Source organism: Bolinopsis microptera, chromosome 7 (genome assembly GCF_026151205.1).
Source record: "Bolinopsis microptera isolate Bmic1 chromosome 7, MBARI_Bmic_1.0, whole genome shotgun sequence".
In the NCBI taxonomy this organism is placed as follows: domain Eukaryota; kingdom Metazoa; phylum Ctenophora; class Tentaculata; order Lobata; family Bolinopsidae; genus Bolinopsis; species Bolinopsis microptera.
In genome coordinates, this window is record NC_087078.1 from 1,413,085 (window position 1) to 1,439,976 (window position 26,892).

A 26,892-nucleotide genomic window follows, 5' to 3' on the forward strand; every position below is an offset into this window, starting at 1 on the left:
CGGGGTTTCATTGGAGTTGGTTATTTTAATGGCCAAAGAGTGCCGGAACTAAAGTTACTTAAGATTGCAGTTGAGGGGCAGTGTAAACCACGGTGTAGTCAGGGACACAGAGCTACAGTGCAGGAGTACTGCAAAAGAACAGTGCAAGTGATACAGTCTGCAACAGTAAAACGCCGACGAAGCTAGACTTAGAGTGAACTGATGGAAGCTGGGTGGTGCTAAAATGGAGGTAGCAGAACGTACTACATGATGAAAACAGGAAAACTAAGGCTGGTTGAGACCTAAAAAGATGTGAATCTGTCCTGATAGATCCAGTGAAGAGCGAGTTGCGAAGAGTTTGATCACTAACCTAAAGCTCTAAAGAAGAAGAGGGCTAAAGAGACTCACTTTGATCAATAAATCCGGTACGGCAAGGTCTGTAGCCTTGATAAGAAGATACCATGAAGTAATTCATGCGGTAAAGTCGATTTATATAAAGGGTTTCGTTGGATCTAAAAAGGGTGGGTCAGTCTCTCTGTTTTCATCAGATTCTGATGAAAGGCTGTTAAGCTCAGGACGGTGATCTTAATAGGTCGGATAGCTGTACCTGGTTGCTTTCAACCCACCCTTGTCGCTTGAAAATAAGTTCTCACTCCACCTCTTCCAAAAATGCAGTTACCAGAGCAGGACACTCTTCTTCCTCCTCTTCTTTCAACCCAAACACAATCAGGTTCCAGCTCCTCTCCTCCTCTGCAGTCACAATCTTATCTCCTTCTTCGGCGTTTTACTGTTGCAGACTGTATCACTTGCACTGTTCTTTTGCAGTACTCCTGCACTGTAGCTCTGTGTCCCTGACTACACCGTGGTTTACACTGCCCCTCAACTGCAATCTTAAGTAACTTTAGTTCCGGCACTCTTTGGCCATTAAAATAACCAACTCCAATGAAACCTCGTGTAGCTACGTTCTGCTACATCCATGCTAGCACCACCCAGCTACCACCAGTTTACTCTAAATCTAGCTATTTCTAGCAACCTCTCGATGCTATCTTCAGCTCTATCCCGACCCTGGCAATGAGATAGGGGGGTTATTTGAGGTATCTGGCATAGCAAACGAAGCGGCATGCGCATTCACAATACAAAAAAGCCACAGTGGATGATGAAAGGTATATTTACACTCTCTTCCTATACCCCCCTATAATACCGGGCCTCTTGCGAGAGTGACAAAAAGTGCACAGTTAAAAGAAATCCCTGTGAGAAATCGCATTTCTTGCATAACTGGGTCTAATTATAGAGGTAAATAAGAGGTCCGGTACATTCAGATACCCGGTATAGATTGGCAAGATTGACGGTACAGAGGTTTTGATCATTGAAATCAATAAAATGATAGTACAGCAGGTAAAATCGGTTCGATCTTAAATGGTCCTTTTATGCTGTTTCTTTATGTGGAATTTGATAAAGCTGTATTGTAATTAGTTATGAAACTCTAATATTGAGTGGTTAACCTTTTTCAGGTTCAGCCCTTTCCGCTAAGCTATTCCTAATTACTAAAATATCAAATATGTCGAGATTTACTGAACTCCAACTTCAAATATTGATGATTTTAGTATTCCCCAATCTAAAAATCTTCGAAGTTTTTCTGCAAAGCATTTTTATCCACGTTTCATGCAATTCGATCACTTTTGGCGGAAAAAAATATTTTAAAATTTTCAAACTTTTTTCCAAGTCTCGAAAAAAATTTTTAAGTGAACAATTTTTGAAGTTTTTCTAAAAACTACATTTCTCCGTGTTTCAAACGATTTCAATCATTTTGAGCCAATAAAAAATTTTCACTTTTTTTGGTGATTAACTAATTGGTAATTATCCAATTAGCTGATTGTCAAATGTCAAAATTTTTCATACAAAAGTTTTACTCCTTGATAAGATAAACATTCTAGGTTAATTTGCAGCCTTCTACGACGTTCACAACTAAAGATATTTGGCAAACCAGAAAGGTGGTACAAAGGTGGTAAAAAGTGGTAAAAGTGGTGTTTCTGTTGAGATACAAAATTGGCAACAAGTCTAATTATGTTCGTAGGGGTCCTAACTACCATATTCCGTTGAGAAATCCTTGTGAACATTCAAATCCAACGGAATGCCACTTTTCCCCTTACTAGATCTAAAAGTCCTATTTGGTGGAAATGAATGGCCGCGGTAATTACTGTAAAGTATATAATAAACTAGTATTACTGTAAAGTATATAATATTTTATGCTTTAACCAAACATGCTCTGAGATTAAAATTTCAAAAAAATAACCCTCCAAATTTACCCGGATTCCGGGGTCTGTAATATTTCGTTCGGTGTATAAAAAGTTAAATACTAAAGCATTTTTGTTACCTTTTAACTTTCAACATTTCATGCTAATTTAAATTACGCTTCTATTCAATAAGAATAATATAATTTGACCCATCATCGTCAAACAAAACAAATGATAATATCTGATCTGAGATAACAAAAAAACAATCATTTAAAAAATCAGCTGCGAAGAATATAATATTATCATAGTTCCCATATATACACACAATAATTCTGCTATAAATCCACGTGAAAGCGAATTTTGTTACCTGACAAATCCTTCTCCTCATGATCCGTAGCGTTTCCGTCATCCCAAACATTGACATCCACCGCCCCTCTCACATCCATATCTCCCACTGCGTTCCCCAAACTTGATCTGTAGAGGAGACTCTCCCAAATACTCCTCACTGAACACTGCGCTATCTTTACCTTGAACTTAGCGCCTAGCGCTTGGTCTGACACTGAAAACATGGCACTGACACAGTTGGGTTTCTGTCCTGAACATTCCAGTACGACAGGCTGGGTACACTTTATCTGGGTGTCGAGGAGGTTGGTGAGCAGGCTCTGGAGGAACATGTTGTCTGTGGAGAGCTCGAAACATGTTTTACATTCCTCTGAGAGGGAGAGGGGGAGGAGAAAGAGGAGGGCTAGGAGGTAGCGTTCATGTAACATCTGATGGAAGTTAGTATAGATAAGTCAATAAACAGACTTTTATTTTTAAAGTAAGATAAATAGTGCGTACGACGGGCATACCGCTTTGCATTTTAATCAAATTTAATAAAGTTACATTACACAAAACTCTGTTTAAACAAATGCCATGATTACTGCGATCTTTACTAAAATTATACAAAGAATGTCCACAAGATCAGCAAACATTAAACAACTTCAAGCCTACTCAACTCTAAAATTGGTTAATAAACATAGGACTTGTAGACCATTTAGCCGGTGAAATTCCGATGAAATTCCGAAGAAATTCTGGTGAAATTCCTACTCATACGTTTTAAACTATATCAACAACAAAAAACATGCCAAATATGTACACAAATATAACCGCAACTATTAAACATACAACGATACTATTAAACCGCCACCAAACCTTGCCACAAATCGTGTCTTGCTCTTAGACTCCAGTTTGATGATTTAACGAGCGATTTGTACAGTTACTAGCTATTGTGTGGCAGGCTATCAGCAACAGAGGAACTTTCAGAGGACCATAATTACATAATTACATAATTACAGGTGCGATGGGGTGTGATGTTTCTTTGTGAGAGGTAATAAACAATAAACAATATATTTTGTAAAATACCGCGAATTTAAACTTGAATCTGTTTTATGTCAGTCTCTTTATTTTGTGCAATCTGTAGCTTCTTAGAGATTTATTGTTCTACTGACCACATTGGGGCACTGTCCTGTAAAATAATTCTATATAACAGCAGCTAGACTATGGAAACAACTAACAATACCTTAAATGTAACTAACAATACCTTAAATGTAACTAACAATACCTTAAATGTAACTAACAATACCTTAAATGTAACTAACAATACCTTAAATGTAACTAACAATACCTTAAATGTAACTAACAATACCTTAAATGTAACTAACAATATCTCTAGCTGTACTACCTACCAGCTGCCTGTAACTCATGTACAATAATCATCAAAAATAATATCTGTTCTCGACTGCGCTTCATTAGAGGAGTACACATGTCTCCTCTAGTATAGAGCTAAATAGAGCTGGTACTTAAGTAGATAATATATCAACGAAACTAGATTTGTCTTCAATTTTTGAGGCGTTAGAAAAGATATGAAAAGTTTTGCTAATGCTCGATTTTTTCAAAACAATTAACTGATAGGCCACACCTTTTCGTCATAAGAATGAAGTACCCCACCTGTGCGTATCTATATTTAATCCTGTTATTAGAGGGTCATTTAGTTAAGACCTTCATTTTGATACATCATGCTATAATTGCGTGTTATATTTCCTCTCAGGGGGGATAGAGCTTTAACACGTGACCTATAATTCTGGTGTTACATTCTATACCGTACACAAAAACCTCCGGATATAAAGTGAATACTAGCAGGAACTCGTATAACCCTAAAATGGTGTCAAGACTCAAGAGACTAAAATAATTATTACCTATTTAATTCGCGTTTTTGACACCACTTGGGGGCAAGAACAAAAGAAAATCGCGGCGCCGCGACAAGTCAAACTAGGCAAAATCGTGGCAAAAGATAATGTGGCTACCGGACAACTGAACCCAATTTGGACTTTTTCTAGACAGGGTAGCTTGAGAAAATAATCTTAAACCCAATCAGTCTACCTAATTAACTTTGAAACGAAAACTGATCCCAATTGTCAGTTAGAAATAACTAACAGATAAACAGCAAAGAAAGTATGGTGCACACTACCTTAACCGTCACTGGCCAACTAAATCCTTCGGCTTCCTGTAATTGGCTGGTTACACGTGTGTAACAATGTGGCTGTTGAAATACTCCGAAGTAACATAAGTGTGTAGATTTAAAAAAAGATGACAAGGTCTTAGGTGCCTTTCGATCGCGAGATCTGATCTAACAAGCTTACATGTTCACGAAGCGTGCCAAAAATGATACGATCCACTGCTCCTCAAGCATCGAGATCCGACCCAAGACTCGAGATCTGAACCATGGCAGGCCCTCCCAAAGCATTAGTTCACTAATGGTATTGGGACAGCTGCAATAACAAGGTTTACTTGTCTTTTTGAGTAGTGAGCTACTAGTTCACTAATGATATTTTGACAGTTTGGTAATATTGACCCCATGCAAAGACCTGCAACATATTCGCCCCATTCACCCATCCTCATAACATGGCCAAGTCAACTGGGGATCTTACCCTTTTTTAGTGAGTGGGCTTACCTCAACTAATGGTATTGTAGTAGCGAATATCCTGTTGAAAAGTGATCTGTATGCAGGATTAGAGAAGCAATGGTCATAGTATGCCCTTGTGGTCTTGGTGGCTAAACAGTTGTTGTTAGTTTATAGCTTTCGGCTGGCGGCAGGAACCATTTTATTAAAAATTAAAAAACAAAATCCAGCAAATATTCAGGCCAAACATCGAGATCTGAGCCAAGTAATCTGAGCAAAGTAACTTGAACCACTTTATTGGCTAGTGCCCGAAGTGGTCTTACCAACGAGGATGATACTTCGACTTCTTCTACCTTAGGGGTCGTTCACATATTACGTAATCATTTTTTGGAACATTTTCACCTCCCCCCTCCGTAATAAGTTTTACACAATGTGTCAAAATTACACTAGCGTAATCATTCGGAACCCCCCCCCCCCCCTCCAGCTGATTACGTAATATGTAAACGACCCCTTAGTGTGACAGACATAGTGGATAAGTTCTCACTACCAAGGATTATCGATTATCGCCTTCATACAAGCAACAAAACGATTCACCAAATGCGGAGAAAACGAAGTTTAACGTTTTTCTCCGCTTATTAATATTTTACCGGGGTAAGCACTAAGCACCAATGCTCTAAATTACAGTGGTCATGACCTATCCTATAGTGATAATGACCACAGTCCCCTGCGAAGAAGGAGAACCTGAAAATCCGATCGTTGGGTTCAGTTGTCGTATTTCCGATTTCAGTGCAGTTGTGATATGACCTGGGTTCAGTTGTCGATTTGGGATTTAAGCTGATTGGGTACCTGTTAACTGCGTGGGAACTAGGTTCAATTGGGTTCAGTTGTCGGTCACAGACCTGTTAGATGTCATAAATTTGTTAACAAGCTTGTTAGTATAGTTAGATTACGCCTTGGTTACACTAGTATATAACATAATCTCGAATATATTATTGCTATAAAACAGCACACTGGAAGTTATATTGGTCGATTATGTGTTGACTATGTACAATTTGTATAGCAACTTAAACACAAATAAGCAAATAAACACCAGCGATTCAAGCTGTAACTTACTCGTTGTTGCCCGAATTATGAATTTGGGATACACTGGTTCATCTATTAGAATAATGACAATTGCTAGTTGGTTTGTGTGTAGATATAGTAGGTCTGTGCGGCTTCTAGCGATAATATAAAATTATTATGATTATTACGTAAGAATTTTTATAAAAGTTATGTTTATATAGAAACAAGGAGAGTAATTTACATATTGAGGCACTTTCCTTGTACCTATCGAGAATGACTCGGACCGCGAAAATTTTCTAAATCGAAATTATTTTCAAATTTTTTCTGGAAACTACTTTTGTTCATGTTTCATGCTACCCTGAGCATTATGAGCCAAAAATACTTTTTCGGTCCGTACCTACATTCGGAAGGCTGTGGATGTGATTAGTTCCATATAATTATAAAGAACGTGATATTTAGTCCTCAGATTTAAAGGATAATGTGAAAATTTGGAGACCTCAGAGAACTGGAATAATCGCGATTTGTCGCGAGGATCTGAGAAAATCGCGATTTTTCTCGGCAAACGTCAAAAATCGCGATTCTGTACGTGCTGACGTGTCGCGATTTCCTTTTGCTTGGGGTCCAAATTTTGGGCTCTAAGACTCCTATCCCTTGGCCAATTTTTCTATTTTTTCATGTTGATTTGGAGGCCATTAAAGCATTTGACCCAGTCAAAAAAGGTTTAGTTGTATATCTTTTACGGTTTTTGCGGAAAGTCGCGTTAAAGTTGATACCGTGGTGTCAGTAAAATGGTACGGATAAACACATCCATATATCCAGAGTTTTAATACATTCAAAACTACTATATAATAACAAATAATTGGAGGAAACGATGTAACTGAGTCGATATATTTGAATGTTGCCATGGGGTGGCAACTGGCAAGTCCCCATACATCGTGGTCCGGTAGTTTCATTGCGTCTTAATATAACAGGGTTTAATATCTACACACAGGTACTTCAAAAAGACCTACAATAACAAATATTCACACGACAAAACAACAGTTAGGCTCTGTTGCTGTATTTATTAGATTATTCGGATTTGCCTGCATCTAGCCAGTTTAAAACATTGGTACAGACTACAGTAATATAATATTACAGTATTTCAGGCATGATTTCGCTTACAAATTTGCTTCTTTGCCTATCAGCGTGTGTCCTTTTATATCAGGTTACTTTTACCCGTAAATTAGTTTTCGTCATCTCATCGCATAAACTATGATATTCTTTGAGAGATTTAGAATCTAGATAGGATAGCTTAGATAGTTAAATATGGACCAAATCCGAATGGCTACCGGACAACTGAACCCAATTTGGACTTTTTCTAGACAGGGTAGCTTGGGAAAATAATCTTAAACCCAATCAGTCTACCTAATTAACTTCGAAACGACAACTGAACCCAATTGTCAGTTAGAAATAACTAACAGATAAACACTAAACATCGTGTATATCCATGAGCGGGCGCTTTACAGTTTCCAACAAATTACAATCATAGCAAATAGAAGTAAAAGATTTCGAACTCAAGTTGCAAATTTACGAGAAAATCATGCTTTAAGATGCAGAACAGGGCAAAATTACTGATTATAGAACACAATAGAAGAATAAAGAACCGACGAAAAACCGGCCGTTATCAAAAAAATTTGTCAGCTTATTGCGTCATGTAATTGTTAGCAATCATAATGCAGGCCATCGCCATGAGTTCGTCAACAAGTGTAAGCATCTATGACTTAAGTTACCAGGAATGTTTGAGACGGCAGACGGAGAAAACGTGAGAGTAGAACATAAAATTCGCAAGAATTTAAAAACGACAGAAAAGGTATTAGTAAACAAAAAAGTGCATCATACCGAGTGTTCCATTTCCCATCACAACAACGATTGCCCTTATCAGAGTATGATTTGATTCGGATGTTTCATCAAATAATACAAAATTATGTAGCAATGAACTTAGATAAAACAATGGCGACAAAGAATTATTAGGCTGGGGAAATGCTCGGACTGTATGATCATCAGTTGCCTAGAGATAAATAACAGTTAAGCAAATCTAACCTCTGAGATGAAAAAAGCCATGAGGTATTTAGGGCTCTCTTACTAATACTATCAACTGAATTGTTATCGCCGTTCGTTACCAAGTAACCAGCTTACGTCAAAGCTGAGTTCGACCACAACATCTATTAAACGTAACGCTTACCAGTGTTCTCCACGAAAATTATATCGTAAGGTTCCTGGTGACTTTAATGTATTGTCAAATATAACAGAAACGCGTTGCACAGTACGACGCCCTACAGTCTCCATGGAATTAAGGTTTGTCGGGAAAGTGGGCCCACCTGGTTCTAGGGAACAATATAAGGAGCTATGTAATGTTAAATGGATTTTTAAATCCCTGAAAGAGTAGCTGCGATCCCACAACCTTTTAATAAAGAGTTCACTTAACAGTAGCGATCCCATCATGTAGTCACCCAACTTTTATTGAGAAAGAATTCGTGCTTTTTTAGGGAAACAACCATTCAGTCGATTGTAATTTGCCGCCGAGGCTCTGCCCAGTCCACAAATAAACAAAATGTCCGATCAATTCTATCATTCAATAGCAAATATTGTGTCAATGGCAAACAATTATCTGATTATGAGGAATATCCGATTAATGAAGTGTGATCGTTATTACTTATCCCCAGAGTTGACCAAAGAAAGTATTTAATTCAATAATCTTCATTTTGATTTTATCTTCAAAGTTATAGACTTGTTAATTGTTATATATATATATATATGTGTATATATATATGTTTTATTTCATACCTATTAGTTTAACTCTTTAATGGCTTAGGTTAATGGTTATATTTAATGGGATGTAAGTGAAGCGTTAAAGTTTTGTGCAGAGGCACATATTAGGTGCGATGGGTGCGGGATCGCACAATTTACCGTTTTCCGCACATTTCCGCATAATTTATTGTTTTCCGCACATTTCCGCACAATTTGTAATTTTCTGCATATTTCCGCATAATCTAGCATTTTCCGCGTAATTTCGCATAATTTTGAAATTTTCGCGTTTAGATTTTCGAGTGTAAAAACAAAAATATGTTAAAAGTCGGGCCCTTTTAGGACCGTGACTCAGGCCCTTTCGGGACCCTGACCCAGGCCCTTTCGGGACCGTGACCCAGGCCCTTTTGGAACTCATACCTAGGCCACGTGACCCAGTTACCACGTGACCCAGGCCCTTTCGGGACCCTGACCCAGGTTACCACGTGACACAGGCCCTTTCGGGATCGTGACCCAGGCCCTTTCGGGACCGTTATCCAGGCCCTTTCGGGACCGTGACCCAGGCCGTTATGGAACCCTCGTCGTTACCGTACTTCGATTATAGTGTATCAGTTATCATTCGTAACTTCACCACATCATATGATTACTCTATATCACATCACAACTTCATGGACCGTTTCTTTTTGATCTTGGATCAAATGGTTCACAAGTATTGACGATCAATGACAACAAGCGTGTCACATCTTGCGATCACACATGGGATCTGATCGACTCTATCAAGAGGCGTCTTCAAATAACTGTCTCCTGATCTTTACCAGATAAAGTCACTGTTCTCAGATAACTGAATCTCAATATAGGTTCAATCATGGTCTTAGTAAAGAACTACACCCTCAGTAACACATAAACAGACCTATTTTTGATAAGAACGGCGGTTATACGTTTAGAATTTCCAAAGTCCTTGAGAAAATGCAAAAGAAAACCGCACAAATTTCGAAAAAATCGCCGCACATTTGCCGCATAATTGGTAAAAATTTACCGCACCTTACCGCACATTTAACCTTTATAGTCGGGTGCGGTACCGCATAATTTCGATTTTTTTACCGCACCTAATATGTGCCTCTGGTTTTGTGGCGTGTAAATACCGTTGAAACCTTTTGTTGGCTGGGTAGATTGCTTTTAAATAGCCTTTTGACCAGCATGAATAAATAGGCCTAGAAAAATGAAGTTTAGGTCCCGAAATGTGGACCAACAAAACGTGGTGACAACATCGCAAAATGAATAAAAATGTGTGTCTCATTAGGGTATGACGGGTTCCTGCTAAAATATGTACAACACAATGGAAGATTCATCAGCCAATCTAGAACCGAATCAGGTTACAAACTGGTCGCATACATGAATTTGATAATTTTTACATTCCAGCCACATATTTTCCGCAGAAGACCCCTGTAATTCACATTTACAACTTAGCTGTTAGAGGGCATGACATCAAAGCGGTGATAAACCTCCAACTGGGTTACATGGCATACTTCAGTTACTCATTTCATCAGACTGAAAGATTTGGTGCTCAATGTTTAATACGATCACCCTGATTCTTTTGACTAAAACTCATCAAAGCATCAAACTAATGTAAATGTATTCAACCTTATTTGCTGTGTATTTTTCTGAATTTGGCCGCCAAATATTTTTAAAGGCCTCACTTCAAATTCCATTACAAAACTTAAGAGCTTAAGGTCGAAATGCGATTCTACGTTGATTCTGAAAATTTCATGAAAAAATATTGAAACCCTATTGAGTTCTATTGTTTTGAGCGAAATTAGTTTCGAAAATATCGTGAACTGCAAGATAACATGGGCGATTTTGTTCATTTTTTACGATTATTTGAACACAGAATCCATAATTAGGTAGATATTGAGCTGATAATCGTAGAGAATGTGTAGTTTAAGCTTACCTTTTATATAAAGTTGGTTTCATTCAAAAATATTGATATTTGACCAATTTATGGGCCAAAATCGGTCAAATTTGGTGCGTATGCCCAAATGTGGGCATATAGTTTTTCCAAACTCAGTCATATTTTGTCCAATCTTAATGAAAATTCATATACGAGTTCAAGGTACCACTAGCTACAAGTAGAGCACCTAAAACCTGGGTTTTGGGCATGTTCAGGGTATTTGGCTAAATTGGGCCTAATTTGGACCAAATATGGGCGTGGCTGCCCCGTGGGCACCGTTTGGCGGTTGGGGTCCGGGAACCCCTCAAAAGTTCGGTCACCGGTCCTTGTTTGTTGGTCAACTGCTATCTCGAAATCAATTTCACAAAAAAATCAGGGTGAATCCCCCTTAATGCATTTAATTGAGATGTGTCGTTAATCGTTATGTTATGCCGCAGTGAAACTATCGGACTACGATGTATGGGGACTTGCCACCCCATGGCAACATTAAATATATCGACTCTGTTACATCGTTTCCTGTTATTGTGCTGCCTTTAGTTTATCCTTCCCGGTTTATCTCACCTCAACAAGATCATCCGCGAATTATTTACGTTTTGACACGCGCATTAAACTTATTTCTGTTGAATAAATAAATGTTGCTTGCACTAGTCCATACTGCATCTCACATTGTTTTGCTCTCTACAGTTGTCTTCTAATCCAAGCACATAATTGTAACTTATCCGTGGCGGAAGAGCTGAAGAGCTTTTGTGCCGTAAATTAAGAATAAGGCCAACCTGTTAACAGAACACAACGGATTTTTGTGCAGTACTTGGGTTTTAAATTAATTGTATTCGATTAATTATATATTAATAACATAATAATATTAATTACTTATCATGTGAGCGTTCTTATTTTATTAAATATAATGATATCTTACTATATATCCGTACCGTTTTACTGACACCACGGCATCAACTTTAACGCAACTTTCCGAAAAAACCGTAAAAGATATACAACTGAAGCTTTTTTGACTGGGTCAAATGCTTTAATGGCCTCCAAATCAGCATGGAAAAATAAAAATTGGCCAAGAAATAGGAGTTTTAGAGCCAAAAATTTGGACCCCCAAGTGGTGTCAAAAACGCAAATTAAATAGGTAATAATTATTTTAGTCTCTTGAGTCTTGACAACATTTTCGGGTTATAGTTATACGGGTTCCTGCTAGGAAACAAATATCATGAAATAAAAATAATCCGTTGGAGTTGCCGCATTAGAGTTGTAAATTTATCAAGAAATACAAGTTAATCCGCCGGTAACAGGTCAAACTTATTTAGGAATCAGCATCTTCCGCTGTAATACCTTAATCAGTAGTCAATGACTAGACAGTAACACAATCGTCTGTTCTATTTTTGTCTATGATAATTCGAAATCTGTATTGCGCTTCTGCATAATCTTAATCTTCTTATTTGTAGGAAAACGTTAGTTAAACAGATTAAGATGCCGCATGATAGAGATTTTTTTAAAACGGACAGTTTTCCCCCAGAATTGATAAATTCCATCTTATACTAATCTGCACAATCTTACTTACAAAGTAGTGTAAAATCCAGATTGGAATATTATTTATGAGTCGCATAGTTGAAATGTTTTCTTGGTTAAATTTCTATTGGGGGGGGGGGGCCAATGGCATAAATGGAGAAAATGGAGAATTACTCATGGGTTTTTCCATTTTCTCCATAGAAAAAGTCTCCATTTTATGCCATTTTATGCCATTTTATGCCATTGAAAACCTGAAAAATTTAGAATTTCGATAAAAATTATTTAAAAAAAAGATATTTTCGGCCAATAATGAACAGGGTATCATGAAACATGGAGAAAAGTGGTTTTCAGAAAAACTTTGAAAAATGTTGACTTAGAAAATGTTCGGTCCGAGTCATTTTCGATACGTACCTCCCGTATCGAGAGCTCCCGATTCCGTGCTCGTGTTGCAAAGGGGAGGCCTGCCTTCCGAGATCGCATTACCTCGAGTCCAAAATTGTGTATCGAGGGGAAGGTGTGGACTTCGAAAAAATATTTTCGGCAAATAATGAACGTAGCATGAAACGTGGAGAAAAGCGGTCTTCAGAAAAAATTTGAAAAATTTTGACCGAAAAAATATTTTCGGCTTATAATGAACAAGGTAGCATGAAACGTGGAGAAAAGTGTTTTTCAGAAAAACTTTGAAAAATTTTGACTTAGAAAATTACCCCTCGGTACACAATTTTGGACTCGAGGCTTCCCCCTGGTAATGCGATCTCGGAAGGCAGGCCTCCCCTTTGCAATACGAGCTCGGAATCGGGAGCTCTCGATACGAGAGGTACGTATCGAGAATGACTCGGGCCGAAAATTTTCTAATTCAAAATTTTTCAAAGTTTTTCTAAAAACCACTTTTCTCCACGTTTCATGCTACCCTCTTCATTATTAGCCGAAAATTTTTTTTTGGTTTTTCGGTTTATCGAAGTCTGCACCTACCCCTCGATACACAAATTTGGACTCGAGGCTTCCCCCTGGTAATGCGATCTCGGAAGGCAGGCCTACCCTTTGCAACACGAGCTCGGAATCGTGAGCTCTCGATACGAGAGGTACGTATCGAGAATGACTCGGGCCGAAAATTTTCTAAGTCAAAATTTTTCAAAGTTTTTCTAAAAACCACTTTTCTCCACGTTTCATGCTACCCTCTTCATTATTAGCCGAAAATATTTTTTTGGTTTTTCGGTTTATCGAAGTCTGCACCTACCCCTAGATACACAAATTTGGACTCGAGGCTTCCCCCTAGTAATGCGATCTCGGAATAGAAGGCAGGCCTCCCCTTTGCAGTGCGAGCTTGTTTCGACTTTCGAGGATGTAGGTCTCACTTCTCAGTGCCTATAATTACTCTCCCCTATTACTCACTCCTGCTGTAGCCTGTAGAAATAACTTTACACTAGGCTTGAGTAATTATGAGTTTGCCTGAAGTGTGCCTCTACTAACCTAGTATAAGCATCTAGTAGCCTACTATGAGCTTTCATAAGCTTGTTACGCCCCTAGTAAGCGTAAATAAACATGTTAGGATGTCCAATTTAGGTGTTAAAGATCAAAATTTGAAGACAAAATTCATGGCATAAAATGGAGAAAATGGAGAATTACTCATGGGTTTTTCCATTTTCTCCATAGAAAAAGTCTCCATTTTATGCCATTTTATGCCATTTTATGCCATTGGCCCCCCCCCCCCCCCCCCCCCCTTTCTATTGATCCCCTTTGATGCGACAAGGAAAAGGCTCTTATCAGGAATGGAATTATTCAACGTTTCAATGTGACAAAATCGTATTCATGACCTACAAATATTTCTATCAAAAATTCTAAACGTAAAAAACATAAATCTGAGGCAAAATTAGTGTATTTAAATTATTTACTTTTAATTCAATCAACTTTATCCAAAAATGCGATACAAAAAGTCATAACAAAAATTAGCTCATACGACAACAAGGTAGGTATCAGGTATGTATCTAGTGTGAAGCGAAATGGTGGGAATGTCATTGACCAATGAGAAGTGCGAAACGTGGGAGCCAAATATGGTTTGATCGAGGAGTAGGGGTAGTGTGTTAAATGCTAGGCGGAAGTGTGCGTGTGTAAGAGGTGGCCTTGAAAAAAGTAAACAAACCTATAAATATCACTGAATATCACTACATAATGTGTAGACTAGGAACCGACCGGAATGGGCTTTTGGCTGCCGGACCGGATTTTGCCGGATATCAATCTATTAGTATTATCCGGTTAGCCGGATTTTGCCGGACTGGAACCGGTTGTTAGGAAGGGCAAATATAAGACTGCCGGAAGAATAAGTCAAATATCAAATCAACAAGCAGTACGTTGTAACAAAAGTAACCAAGAAGTAATTGTATGCAAGTTATTATCAGAAATAATATGCAATTGGCATAGAAACCACTTTTCTCCACGTTTCATGCTACCCTGTTCATTATTAGCAGAAAATATTTGTTCATTTTCCGAAGTCCGCATCTACCCCTCGATACACAATTTTGGACTCGGGGCTTCCGCTTGTAATGTGATCTCAGAAGGCAGGCCTCCCCTTTGCAACACGAGCTCGGAAGCGGGAGCTCTGCCCTCAGAGGTACGTATCGACTTCGAGAATGACTCGGACCAATGGAACTAATTCAAAAAAATCGTTCAGCTTTTCCGAATTAGTTTTCCATAATGCCAAAAATTGGATCAGCTAATCCTCATCCTGGACATATATTATATAATTACATTATAAACGTAAAGTAAAATGTTTACAGCAAATAATTGTGGCTAACCACTTGGTCATCAGAACTTGTTCTCCGTTTTCCGCTCATTGGACCAGGTGTGAGCTCGCATGCTTGTGAACGTGGAATATGAGTGTATCATGTGTACTTAAAAAGTCTGATAGAACATAGAAAACAAAATAGTTGACTGCTTGAAAGCTTAATAATAAACTGCGAAAGAGAGGTCAACGTAAATAAAACAACGTAAATATAGGAGACCGATCTGCAGAAAATCCTGTCTACATCGCGTAAGATCATATTTTCAAGCTGGAGAGCTGGGTTATTTCACCGCTATCGTCTAATTCGATTGGAGAAGCAAAAAATAGACAAACGAACTCGGTCTTATCCTCGATGATTACTTTGTGCAAGGGTCAAAATAATAATAATAATTAACTTGTAATAGGGTGGAAAATGAACATATATAATGCAACAATAAAAATACAAATTCAATAAATCTTGCAATATTCATCTAAAAATAATGTTGCGAAGAATTATTCATTATAATTGTTAGGCTGCAGGCTTGGCCTATGAGTACTCCGTACTCATAAAAGGTTTACATGGTTTACAAGGTTTACAAGGATTACAAGGTTTACTAGGTTTACAATAATCCATAACCTTCTAGAATATTCTGATATATTTATTCTATTTTTAGGTCAGGAACGGTTCAAAATGAGTTTATAACAAGGTAAATATTTATAATAATAGATATTTTGGTAAATTTCCTCGGAAGGCAGGCCTCCCTTTTCCGAAACGAGCTCGGAAGCGGGAGCTCTACCCTGCCCTTTTTTTAAGGAGGAAGTAAGTCCATTTTTGAAGTTTTGGACATGTATATACTGCGTTCATCAGTTTTTCGCGCTCTTTCAGATGCACATAGTCTCAGATCTCCATTTTGAAGTTTATAAAATAATGGGGGAGTAACTAGACAGAAAAACCTCATCTTATTTTTTTTAAAGGAAGTAAGTCTGCCCTGTTGGAGAATTCACTTGTAAAACTTGTTAACTTGCTTCCTTTAAAAAAAAACACTTCCAATATTATCTAGGGCACAAAATTCAATTCAGGGGAGTAACTCAGTGATTTTTAAAAAAAAGAAGTAAGTCAGCTTGGCAGTCAAATTTGGGGAGCTTTTCTACACTTCCGCATGAAGTTGTGTGATAACCGCTTACAGTACAATCAAAAGCTTGGTCACATCTGAAAATTTGGACAATTATCTGTGATATAGAACCCCTAACTAAGGCAACTAATAAAAAATGGATGTTTCTATCTCACTGACGCGAAAGTTGAATTATCTCAAAACGGCAAAAAGTGACTTACTTCCTTTTTTTAAAAAGGGCAGTACCGTCAGAGGTAAGTATGTAATAATTTTTAAAGGATTCGAGTCAAAATTTGACGAAAAATATGCATTTCAAGATATTAGAAATACATTTTTTTGAAGAAATATCCGGCAAAAATTTCGGAAACTGGACTGGAACCGGAACCAGATATTGAAGCCGGATATCCAGCCGGAACCGGATTCAGCCGGATACCACAGTCACAGTTCAAACAAGAATACAAATGTTCCAATGAAAAGTAATAGTGATCAATTACATTATTGAATGATGATATTCTTATCTGCCAACTACTACTACTACAGTACTACTATGTCGGAACTAAGTCCGATCTACGCCAGATAACCCCCTCCAATATATCCCTGTCCCGCATCAGGGTCCGCAGTTCCTCTTTAGATTTTGTCCTAACTTCCTTCAGTAACATAGACAAGCAGCTTTGTCTTGGTCGGCCTTGCTGTGCTCTACCGTGCGTAGGTTCCCAATTAAGACTAAGTCACTGGCAAGTAGCTCAGGATGTCGGATGCAGTGTCCCGCCATTTTTACTCTCCTGCTTCGTAACTTGTTTGACAGCCTTGGTAGGCTACCATACAAAGTTATATTGCTGACCTTGTCCTTACATGAGATACCCAGCACCATACGCAACATCTTTGTGTATGTCCCGTCCAAACTTTTCTCTTGAGCCTTTGTCACTTGTCAGTGTCCAGGTTTCTAATCCGTAGAGTATTACTGATTCACAAGCCGCTATGAACAATCTAATTTTTAGGCTCTTTGCGAGTTTGGATTTCCAGATATCCTTCAGTCTATGTAGGGCACCTCACGCTTTTCCCTTTCTAACCCTTATCTCCGTATCTGTGCTCTCAATCCAGGAGCCTAAGTAGATGAAATCTTCCCAATTTTCATGGCTTCCCCGGATCGACTTTGTAGGTCTCTAGATCGATCCTCCATATCTGCCAAATCTAATTTATATGATCGGCGTGGAGGTATATCATGAAATGTCAAAAAGTAACGACAGAAAATAGAAAGACAGGTTCGTCTTAATGAAGTTAGGATATTGCGGAATGGGAAAGGGAAACAGCAAAGTTTAGAAGTGATCATGGCAAACGCTGATGCATTCCCAACGAACTAGAGAGTTTAATTATTTGAAAGATGACACCAGAGAAATCACTAGCCACCACCAGTCATGGGAGTCAACTGTCAAGACCCGTGTTTCATAAACCAACTTAAATCATGCAATCCGTACTTGATATATATAATACATATATATTATATATATATAATAATAAATAATAATAATAATAATAGTTGTTGCTTGGTTTCCCAAAGAGAGTGCTCGACTGCAGTTAAGCAGTAGCATTATAATTCGAACAATTGAAACAAATCAAATTGGCGGGCAAACGATCCGTTTCATGATATGTATAAAACAATACCAATCATCAGTGCCAAATAGAATAATGAATTGTAGCCTAGCGGGTGGAACTTTATATCGCACGTGCCCGCGCGTGCGATGGGGCTTCTTTCTCAGTCACTGACTACTGAGTGCCTGATTGATATTATCCTTCCTGATACTCTGGTATGACTAGCTATTTTCACTCATTCAAGAAATATATCAAATCAAGTTATTGCAGTGTTTAGTAGGAATTATCGCAGCCCTTGACAGACAAGGTGAAACAAAACAAATAACTAGTGTAAATTAAATGAAAATAATTTACGTTTCGGCACTTTTACCGAGGTTACTGATTGAAAATTACAAGGGTAGGCTAGTATATGTATAATATGATTATGAACATAAATACAATAGCCTGGGGTCCCCAGGTAAGTGTGTAGATAGTTAGTCTGTGCGGCTTCTAGCAACTTAGACAAATAAACACCAGCGATTCAAGCTGTAACTTACTTGTTGTTACACGAATTATGAATTTGGGATACACTGGTTCATCGGATTAGAGTAATGACAATTGCTTATAGTTGGTTTGTGTGTAGATATAGTAGGTCTGTGCGGCCTCTAGTGATAATAGAAAATTATTATGATTATTACGTAAGAATTATTATAAAAGCTATGTTTATATAGTGACAAGGAGAGTAACTTACAATTACATATTGAGGCACTTTCCTTGTACCTATCGAGAATGACTCGGACCGCAAAAATTTTCTAAATCGAAATTATTTTCAAAGTTTTTCTGGAAACTACTTTTGTTCATGTTTCATGCTAAACTGATCATTTTGAGCCGAAAATACTTTTTCGGTCCGTCCCTTCATTCGGAAGGCTGTGGATGTGATTAGTTCCATATAATTATAAAGAACGTCATACTGATATTTGGCCCTCGGATTTAAAGGAGAATGCGCACATTTTATCCTCAGACTCAGAGTCCGAGAACTGGAATTATCGCGATTTGTCGCGAGGATATGAGAAAATCGCGGCAAACGTCAAAAATCGCGATTTGTATCGGCAAACGTCCAAAATCGCTATTTGTCGCGGAGAGTGGGAAAAATCGCGATTCTGCAGGTGCCGCAATTTCCTTTTGACCTTGGCCCTACCGGGCACAAAAATTGAAGTGTAACTCTTATCCTGTCTGTGGGCTATATCGCCACTGGTCAAATTTCATGCGGGCTATATCAGCGGGCTGTATAACAGCGGGCTGAGAAATAGCAGGCCTTTTAAGTTTAACTAATCATCCTCCAGCAGCCTCCGATGCGTGTACAGACAAATGTTAGCTCCCCTAACTCTTGGTTAATTATCAATAATACTTATTTAGTATCTTACTTTATATTTAACTTATATCCGAATCTTTTGGTTTTACTTTTGATGCTTTTCATACAAACAAGTTAAAACAAATTCTTTATGTCGTGCATCCTGGGTTTGGACAGGATATGCCCGCTTAAAATGCTTCCATCGCGTTACATTACATAATTCTCAATAAATTTATTTAATTGTAGTTGTGAAAATAGTTTAAATGGTATGTTTTAAATTAAAATAATTAATTAATTAATTAATTAAATACCATTCTCTTGGCAGGTACCTGTACGTACGACAAAAGTCAGCTCTCGGACACAAGTGGATCTTAATGTACTGTGTAATAGAGCGGGATTGGTTAAAGTGTCTGGTGTCTGACAATGAGTTACTAGAGTTGGAGCACCTTCCAACTACTACTGTCAAACCTGTCGGATTAGAGGTGAGGAGTTAACAGATAATTATTATTAATTAAGCGTTAGGTCTGAATGACGAAGTGACTATCTGTGTGTTTTCTTGATGTCTTAATTATTTAATGATGATGTCTTGATTAACAATATAACCGTACTCGCACGCCAGTATATCAGTTATAAATCTTTAAAAAGAAAAGTTTTTGCTATGTGTTTAGATACTTAACCAAACAATACAAGCGCAAAAGTAACAAAATTAAGTCGCGCACGCAATAATGTGTGAAATGTGCAAGTTGTCAGCTACAAAATATAGTACACTGTACATTAGGTATAATAACCGGAAGTCAACTGCTTGAATTTGATAATGATTGGTAGCTTAAACCTTGGTACCACAATGAGATGCCATACATTCCTAACCCATCAATAGCGTTCTAGAACAGCTGATACAAAATACAAATACATGCCGTACGAACGTTTCTGTCTCAGACAGATCCTACAAAGCGGGTTCCGTCTAACAAACAGCTCATAGTGCGTATATAATCTCACTCTTTCTTTACTCTCTTTGAGTAAACTCAAAATAAAATAGATATTATCATGACACGCACTGACCCACACAGCAGGTGCAAATCTATTAAATTCAGAAAATTGACAACAGCTACAGGTTTAGAGTTCTATCTGATACCGGGCTATTCCTAGTCTCTATACCGGACTAATCTATGAAGGATTAATCGTGTATGTAAAATACATTCAATCAGACGGATTAAGGCAATGTAAATATGGAATAAGATCTGGTGTTAGATCGTGACAAACTTGGATAAATAATGAAAGGGTACATCAATAAGGAGCCCCAAGGACCTCTCGCAATATGATAACAATGGTCACAACTTTACACAACTTGATACATTGCAATGTGGTTACAGATAAACAGTCAATTGATTTATTTTATCTGAGGCCGGATATCGAACGCAATTATAATAATGAGTAATTATAGTTCCCTCATTATGTAAAAGCTTCTGTGAGGTATCATACAACAATCGAAACTTCGAGAAATTCTCACATTAACAATAGCTGTGTAGTCAGCAAGACTCTGTCAGTGAAATAATATCGGTAAAATCTTTAGTGAAATCTTGCTCAATTTTCTAAAGTTTGACAGTGACTATTTTGACGTGTACAAAACATATTTAGCTCTAAAAAGTATTGAAAAAAAGCCATTATCGTGCTGCAGAATAAGTGAAACCTGAAAAATATAATCTGGCTGTAATACAAGAACAAAGTCTCATCTAGTATAGATCACACACAGAGCCTCCACGAAAACAACCACACACAAGTCTCAAAGTTACAAGGCAACAGAAACACTATACCTTCCTACGAAAACAACCACACACAAGTCTCAAAGTTACGAGGCAACAGAAACACTATACCTTCCTACGAGAACAACCACACACAAGTCTCAAAGTTACAAGGCAACAGAAACACTATACCTTCCACGAAAACAACCACACACAAGTCTCAAAGTTACGAGGCAACAGAAACACTATACCTTCCACGAAAACAACCACACACAAGTCTCAAAGTTACGAGGCAACAGAAACACTATACCTTCCACGAAAACAACCACACACAAGTCTCAAAGTTACAAGGCAACAGAAACACTATACCTTCCACGAAAACAACCACACACAAGTCTCAAAGTTACGAGGCAACAGAAACACTATACCTTCCACGAAAACAACCACACACAAGTCTCAAAGTTACAAGGCAACAGAAACACTATACCTTCCACGAGAACAACCACACACAAGTCTCAAAGTTACAAGGCAACAGAAACACTATACCTTCCTACGAGAATTCGAACTTAATTTTATTGCCCCACCTGGCTCATCAATCCGCCTCCTGTGAGTCGACTGGTCGTCAATAGTCATGTGATCTTCACGCGATATTCACGTGTTCTAGTAGCACCAATAGTACCAGAGTCGTCAGATGCCTGATGTATTGTGGCATCAATAGTTACATGTATGGTGGCCCCTTGAAATGCGTCATTGCGTCAGACCACAAATTGTCGTTATGTCCCTGGCAACGACTCTCATTTCATTTATAAGGAGAAAGATACCAAAACTAATTTAAGGATTTATTCCTGACCTTATAATTCGAAAGTTTCGTTTTTCTGTTCGTATGAGGTGTGTCAACTGTAACCATGATAACTGCAGCCATGGAAACCGTAACGTGCGACAACCGAGGAACTGAGAGTAACTAGAGGTAACACTAAATTGTTACCAGCAAGATAGAAGTAGTGGTTAAAGAGTGAGGCACGTTATGATACACTCTATACAGAACAGTACATGTTAGGAAATGTCAGGACCCAGTCACAGAGTGTGGAGAGGAGCATTATTCTTCTTCAGCGGAATCTGTTGCATATTCAATATGGCACATTGTTATCGGACTACCACTAAATCTCCAGCCGTGTATGAAAACCGTTTAATTAAGTAAGCTTACCAAGGTTAACCCAATTATGAAGATAACATTGCGTGTATAACAACTCAGTTACAATTCAACTGGCGAAACTTGAGGTTCTACTGGAGGGCTTTACACCCCAAGCAGCGTCAAGGTTATATTATATTATTATATAATATATATTAAGCGGTTCTGACTATATTAGCGAGTAATGCGGAGCAAATAATATATCATGACATGATATATTGTACTGTTTGATAATACTGCTATCTGAGAATCTAATTTTTGTCTCTAAATGTTCAAGGATATATTTTATTCCGAGATCTGTGTGTCTGCTACCGCACGTGCAAGTTGTGTGAGCTGATATCCTAAATTAGTTCATAATCACACGAACTTGCACGTGTTAATACTATTGCTGTATAATTGTGGTGACATTATAATCTGTTTCGCTGTCTTCAGTACCTCCTCCCATTTGACAGCTAATACAAGAACAATTTTAGACATTGGGTATGAGCTGCATAAAGATGGAAATTGTAAGCATTTTTCAAAGGTTTATCGTAAAATCAATTTTTCCATCTACCACCTCAAGAACTCAAAAGTATGGAGGTATAAACTGTATCAGTATCACGAAGTAGCAAAATTAAAAATGAAAAGAAAACATAAGCAAGTCTATAGTTTGGATGGTACAAGCTTACAAGGGAACACTCATATAACGGATAAGCATATTTGGTTCGAGACAACGAATGACCTCTTGTTACATAGAAGCATATAATATATAAATTGCAAATGGGCTTGATCCAGACAATCAAGTAAAGATCGTCAGCTCAAGAAGGCTGTTTTTTATTTGTCTCCCTTATGTTGAACACTTAGATTACTGTATATTCGCCTGTGTCTCTGTCCCAACATTTGTGAATTCAGTGACAAATAGGAGGTCGCTTAGTCATAGCATGGCTATGCACACGTGCACGTGCAAAGATAATTGGACATAATGATCTGCTTTTCTAGAATTACGTCGAGTTTACTGCGTTTTATAGCCTAATCGACTATATCTTCGTAAAAAACTGAATAATATAGAAGAATGCGGTAATTTCCTTCCTTGCGACTACAGCGATGTAGTACTATTAAAAAGTCAAGTTATTCGAGCCGAATCATGATTTTATAAATAACTAGAAAGCCCGTGGTCACAGGGAGGAAGCTAATAGTATTCTTTGGTAGTCATTTTTTCTCGCATCAAAAAATATCTGTCACAACCGAAGATACAACCGATTAAAATGTAGCTCGCACTAAAAACAATGATCAAAATATCGCTCGCAAACCTTTGCACGTGCATGTGCGCGTTAAACACCGTTACCATGGTTACTATGCAACTTCTTATTTTTCACCTAATTTGCACGTGGGCGGTCGTACAGACGACAAACGACAAACAAACATAATCTTTCGAATTATAAGTAAGCTATGTGGAAGTAATTAATACACTACAAAACGTAACTTTTCACAAAATATGTAGTCAGTGAAAATGAAAAAAATACTCTTATATTTAAGTACAATGAACAATAAAATGTTTACAATAGCTTTAGCATATTATACCAAAAGAGGCTTCTGCTGCTATTTTCCTGCTTAAAAAGAAAGTATTTCATTGAGATAGCATGACGTTTAACTCCATAAATTGCATTAAATATGGCCATAGCGATTATTTTGCAACCATCCGGCAGTAACTATGTCTCTAGAATGTCTTAATTTGCGAAATTCCCCTAGGCCCTATTTTGACATAACAAACTGAACTTATTAATGAATAACTTGTTGTTAATATATAATAATGCAGAGTCAACTTAGTTTAAGCCCAACCCGAAGTTTCTTTTACCTCTAGAAGTAGAGATGCAGTTGTACCTTTTGCTATTATGCTAATTGCTAATAATAAAGGTAACTTCTGGCCCTTTTCTTTTCGATAGTTTTACCCATTACCAAGGTCTGTGCACAATATTTATCAAATAAAGACGCCATAGTGTACATAACTGAACTGATAAGCACTTCTAAATCTGGCTACATAACTCCGCTATAAATTATCGCTTTCGCAGAAAAAATAATCAATTGTGACTAGATTGGCAGAATTATTGTGGAAAATATATAAAGACCATTCTACTCGAGAGGAAACCAAATGAGTGATGCAAGATTGTTGACACTGCAGTTCGCAAAAGTAAACATTGGAAAGTGCACTTAATGTAAACAGAACATGGCCGATGAATCCGCCAAATATTACACCGTTTCCGAAAACAAGAGATCTGAAATCTGAATGCTACGTTAAGCTGTTAAGGACTTAAACGTGACAGTGAATTACCAATCAATTTCCAGCAAAACCTAGAATCATTGTCACGTGTCCAAAAAGTATGATTCACCTTCGGTGTTGGGACCGATTCTGTTCATTCTCTACATCGATGACCAATTGGACGCACTGCTTACCTCTCTTGGAAAGATATTTGCTGATGACACCAAACTCATCAGCAAGATATTGGACCTGGCCACCAAAGCATCGCTACAAGAAGACCTTTTCAATGTCATTGCCTGGGCTCGAAGAAACAATATGTAGCTCAATGAAGCTAAATTTGGGCTACCGGACAACTGAACCCAATTTGGACTTTTTCTAGACAGGGTAGCTTGGGAAAATAATCTTAAACCCAATCAGTCTACCTAATTAACTTTGAAACGACAACTGAACCCAATTGTCAGTTAGAAATAACTAACAGATAAACAGCAAAGAAAGTATGGTGCACACTACCTTAACCGTCACTGGCCAACTAAATCCTTCGGCTTCCTGTAATTGGCCATGGTTACACGTGTGTAACAATGTGGCTGTTGGAATACTCCGAAGTAAAATAAGTGTGTAGATTTTTAAAAAAGATGACAAGATCTCTGGTGCCTTTCGATCGTGAGATCTGATCTAACAAGCTTACATGTTCACGAAGCGTGCCAAAAATGATACGATCCACTGCTCCTCAAGCATCGAGATCCGACCCAAGACTCGAGATCTGAACCATGGCAGGCCCTCCCAAAGCATTAGTTCACTAATGGTATTGGGACAGCTGCAATGACACGGTTTACTTGTCTTTTTGAGTAGTGAGCTACTAGTTCACTAATGATATTTTGACAGTTTGGTAATATTGACCCCATGCAAAGACCTGCAACATATTCGCCCCATTCACCCAGCCTCATAACATGCCCAAGTCAACTGGGGATCTTACCCTTTTTTAGTGAGTGGGCTTACCTCAACTAATGGTATTGTAGTAGCGAATATTCTGTTGAAAAGTGATCTGTATGCAGGATTAGAGAAGCAATGGTCATAGTATGCCCTTGTGGTCTTGGTGGCTAAACAGTTGTTGTTAGTTTATAGCTTTCGGCTGGCGGCAGGAACCATTTTATTAAAAATTAAAAAACAAAATCCAGCAAATATTCAGGCCAAACATCGAGATCTGAGCCAAGTAATCGAGCAAAGTAACTTGAACCACTTTATTGGCTAGTGCCCGAAGTGGTCTTACCAACGAGGATGATACTTCGACTTCTTCTACCTTAGGGGTCCTCAACTATACGCTCAATAATTCGCTTCTGCTGCGAAATCTGCCATTTACAAATGATCTGCTCAGTTACAGTCTTACAACACGTCAAATAATTGAGCCAGCAGAAACTGTCAGGGGCTTGGGGTGATTTTATCAAACGACTGCTCTTAGACTCCCCACATCCAGAAAATGATCCAATCAGCAAACACTGTGTCATCCTGGGTTCTAAGCGTCTTCAAGGACAGATCACCATTTTTAATGCTTACCCTCTTCAAAACCATGGTGCGGAGTAAGCTAGAATATTGCTGCCCTGTCTGGAATCCAGCCAAGACCATGGACATAGAGGCTATAGAAAACGTTCAACGAAAATATACCCGACGCATTAACGGATGCAGTGGTTTAGACTACTGGGAACGTCTCACGAAACTCAATATCATATCATTGCAGAGACGTCGAGAAACGTACATCTTGATCCATACATGGAAAATTCTCAAATGCCTTGCCCCAAATGATATTGGCATGCTGTTCAAAAACAACCCCCGACATGGAATAAAAGCCACTGTACCGGCACTGAACAACAAATCACAGCGCTCTGTGGCAACTCACCATGAAAACTCATTTGGAGTGAAAGCGGCACAGCTGTGGAATCTTCTTCTCAAAGAAATAAATTCCATCTCTACTTTGGACCTGTTAAAATCGTCACTGGCTAAATTCCTTAAAGAATTCCCTGACATGCCTCCGACTAAAGGATACACCGCTACTAACAACAACTCACTCTTGGAATGGTACTTACAAAAAGACTCCAGTGGAGTGATAGGAGGACGTACATGATACTGTAGTCCTGAAGCGGTACCTGCCAATCCTAAAGTACTCAAAGTAAGTGTCCCCCAACCCTGGTGGATTTCAGACTGAAACTCCCACAAAAATACGAAACTTTATTTTGAGTAACCAACAATCAACATACTAGGGCCCGTTATGCCAGAATATCGAAAAATATAGTATGGGAACATAATAATATAATATTCCGTTACCAGGGGTGTGTTTTTTGCGCTTTCTAGACAAAGCCCAAAGGTAGTGTGTAAATTGGCTAATGTGTGACCGGTCCTTATATCTTACTATATAAAGAGAGACGATATTATATATTATATAGGAATTATATATAATATATCTTTTGCCATTTTACTGACACCACG

General features: G+C 38.1%; 1 protein-coding gene across 2 annotated transcripts in view; it reads left to right on the plus strand.

Annotated features, from left to right (window-relative positions):
* The window catches only part of LOC134817954 (uncharacterized), a 94,334-nt gene that overhangs the window by 58,889 nt on the left and 8,553 nt on the right, over positions 1 to 26,892 (plus strand). For both annotated transcript variants that reach the window (XM_063827338.1, XM_063827339.1), the window contains one exon: positions 19,576 to 19,732. In XM_063827338.1, the coding sequence (XP_063683408.1) occupies positions 19,576 to 19,732 (157 nt within the window). The remainder of the gene's footprint in view (positions 1 to 19,575; positions 19,733 to 26,892) is intronic.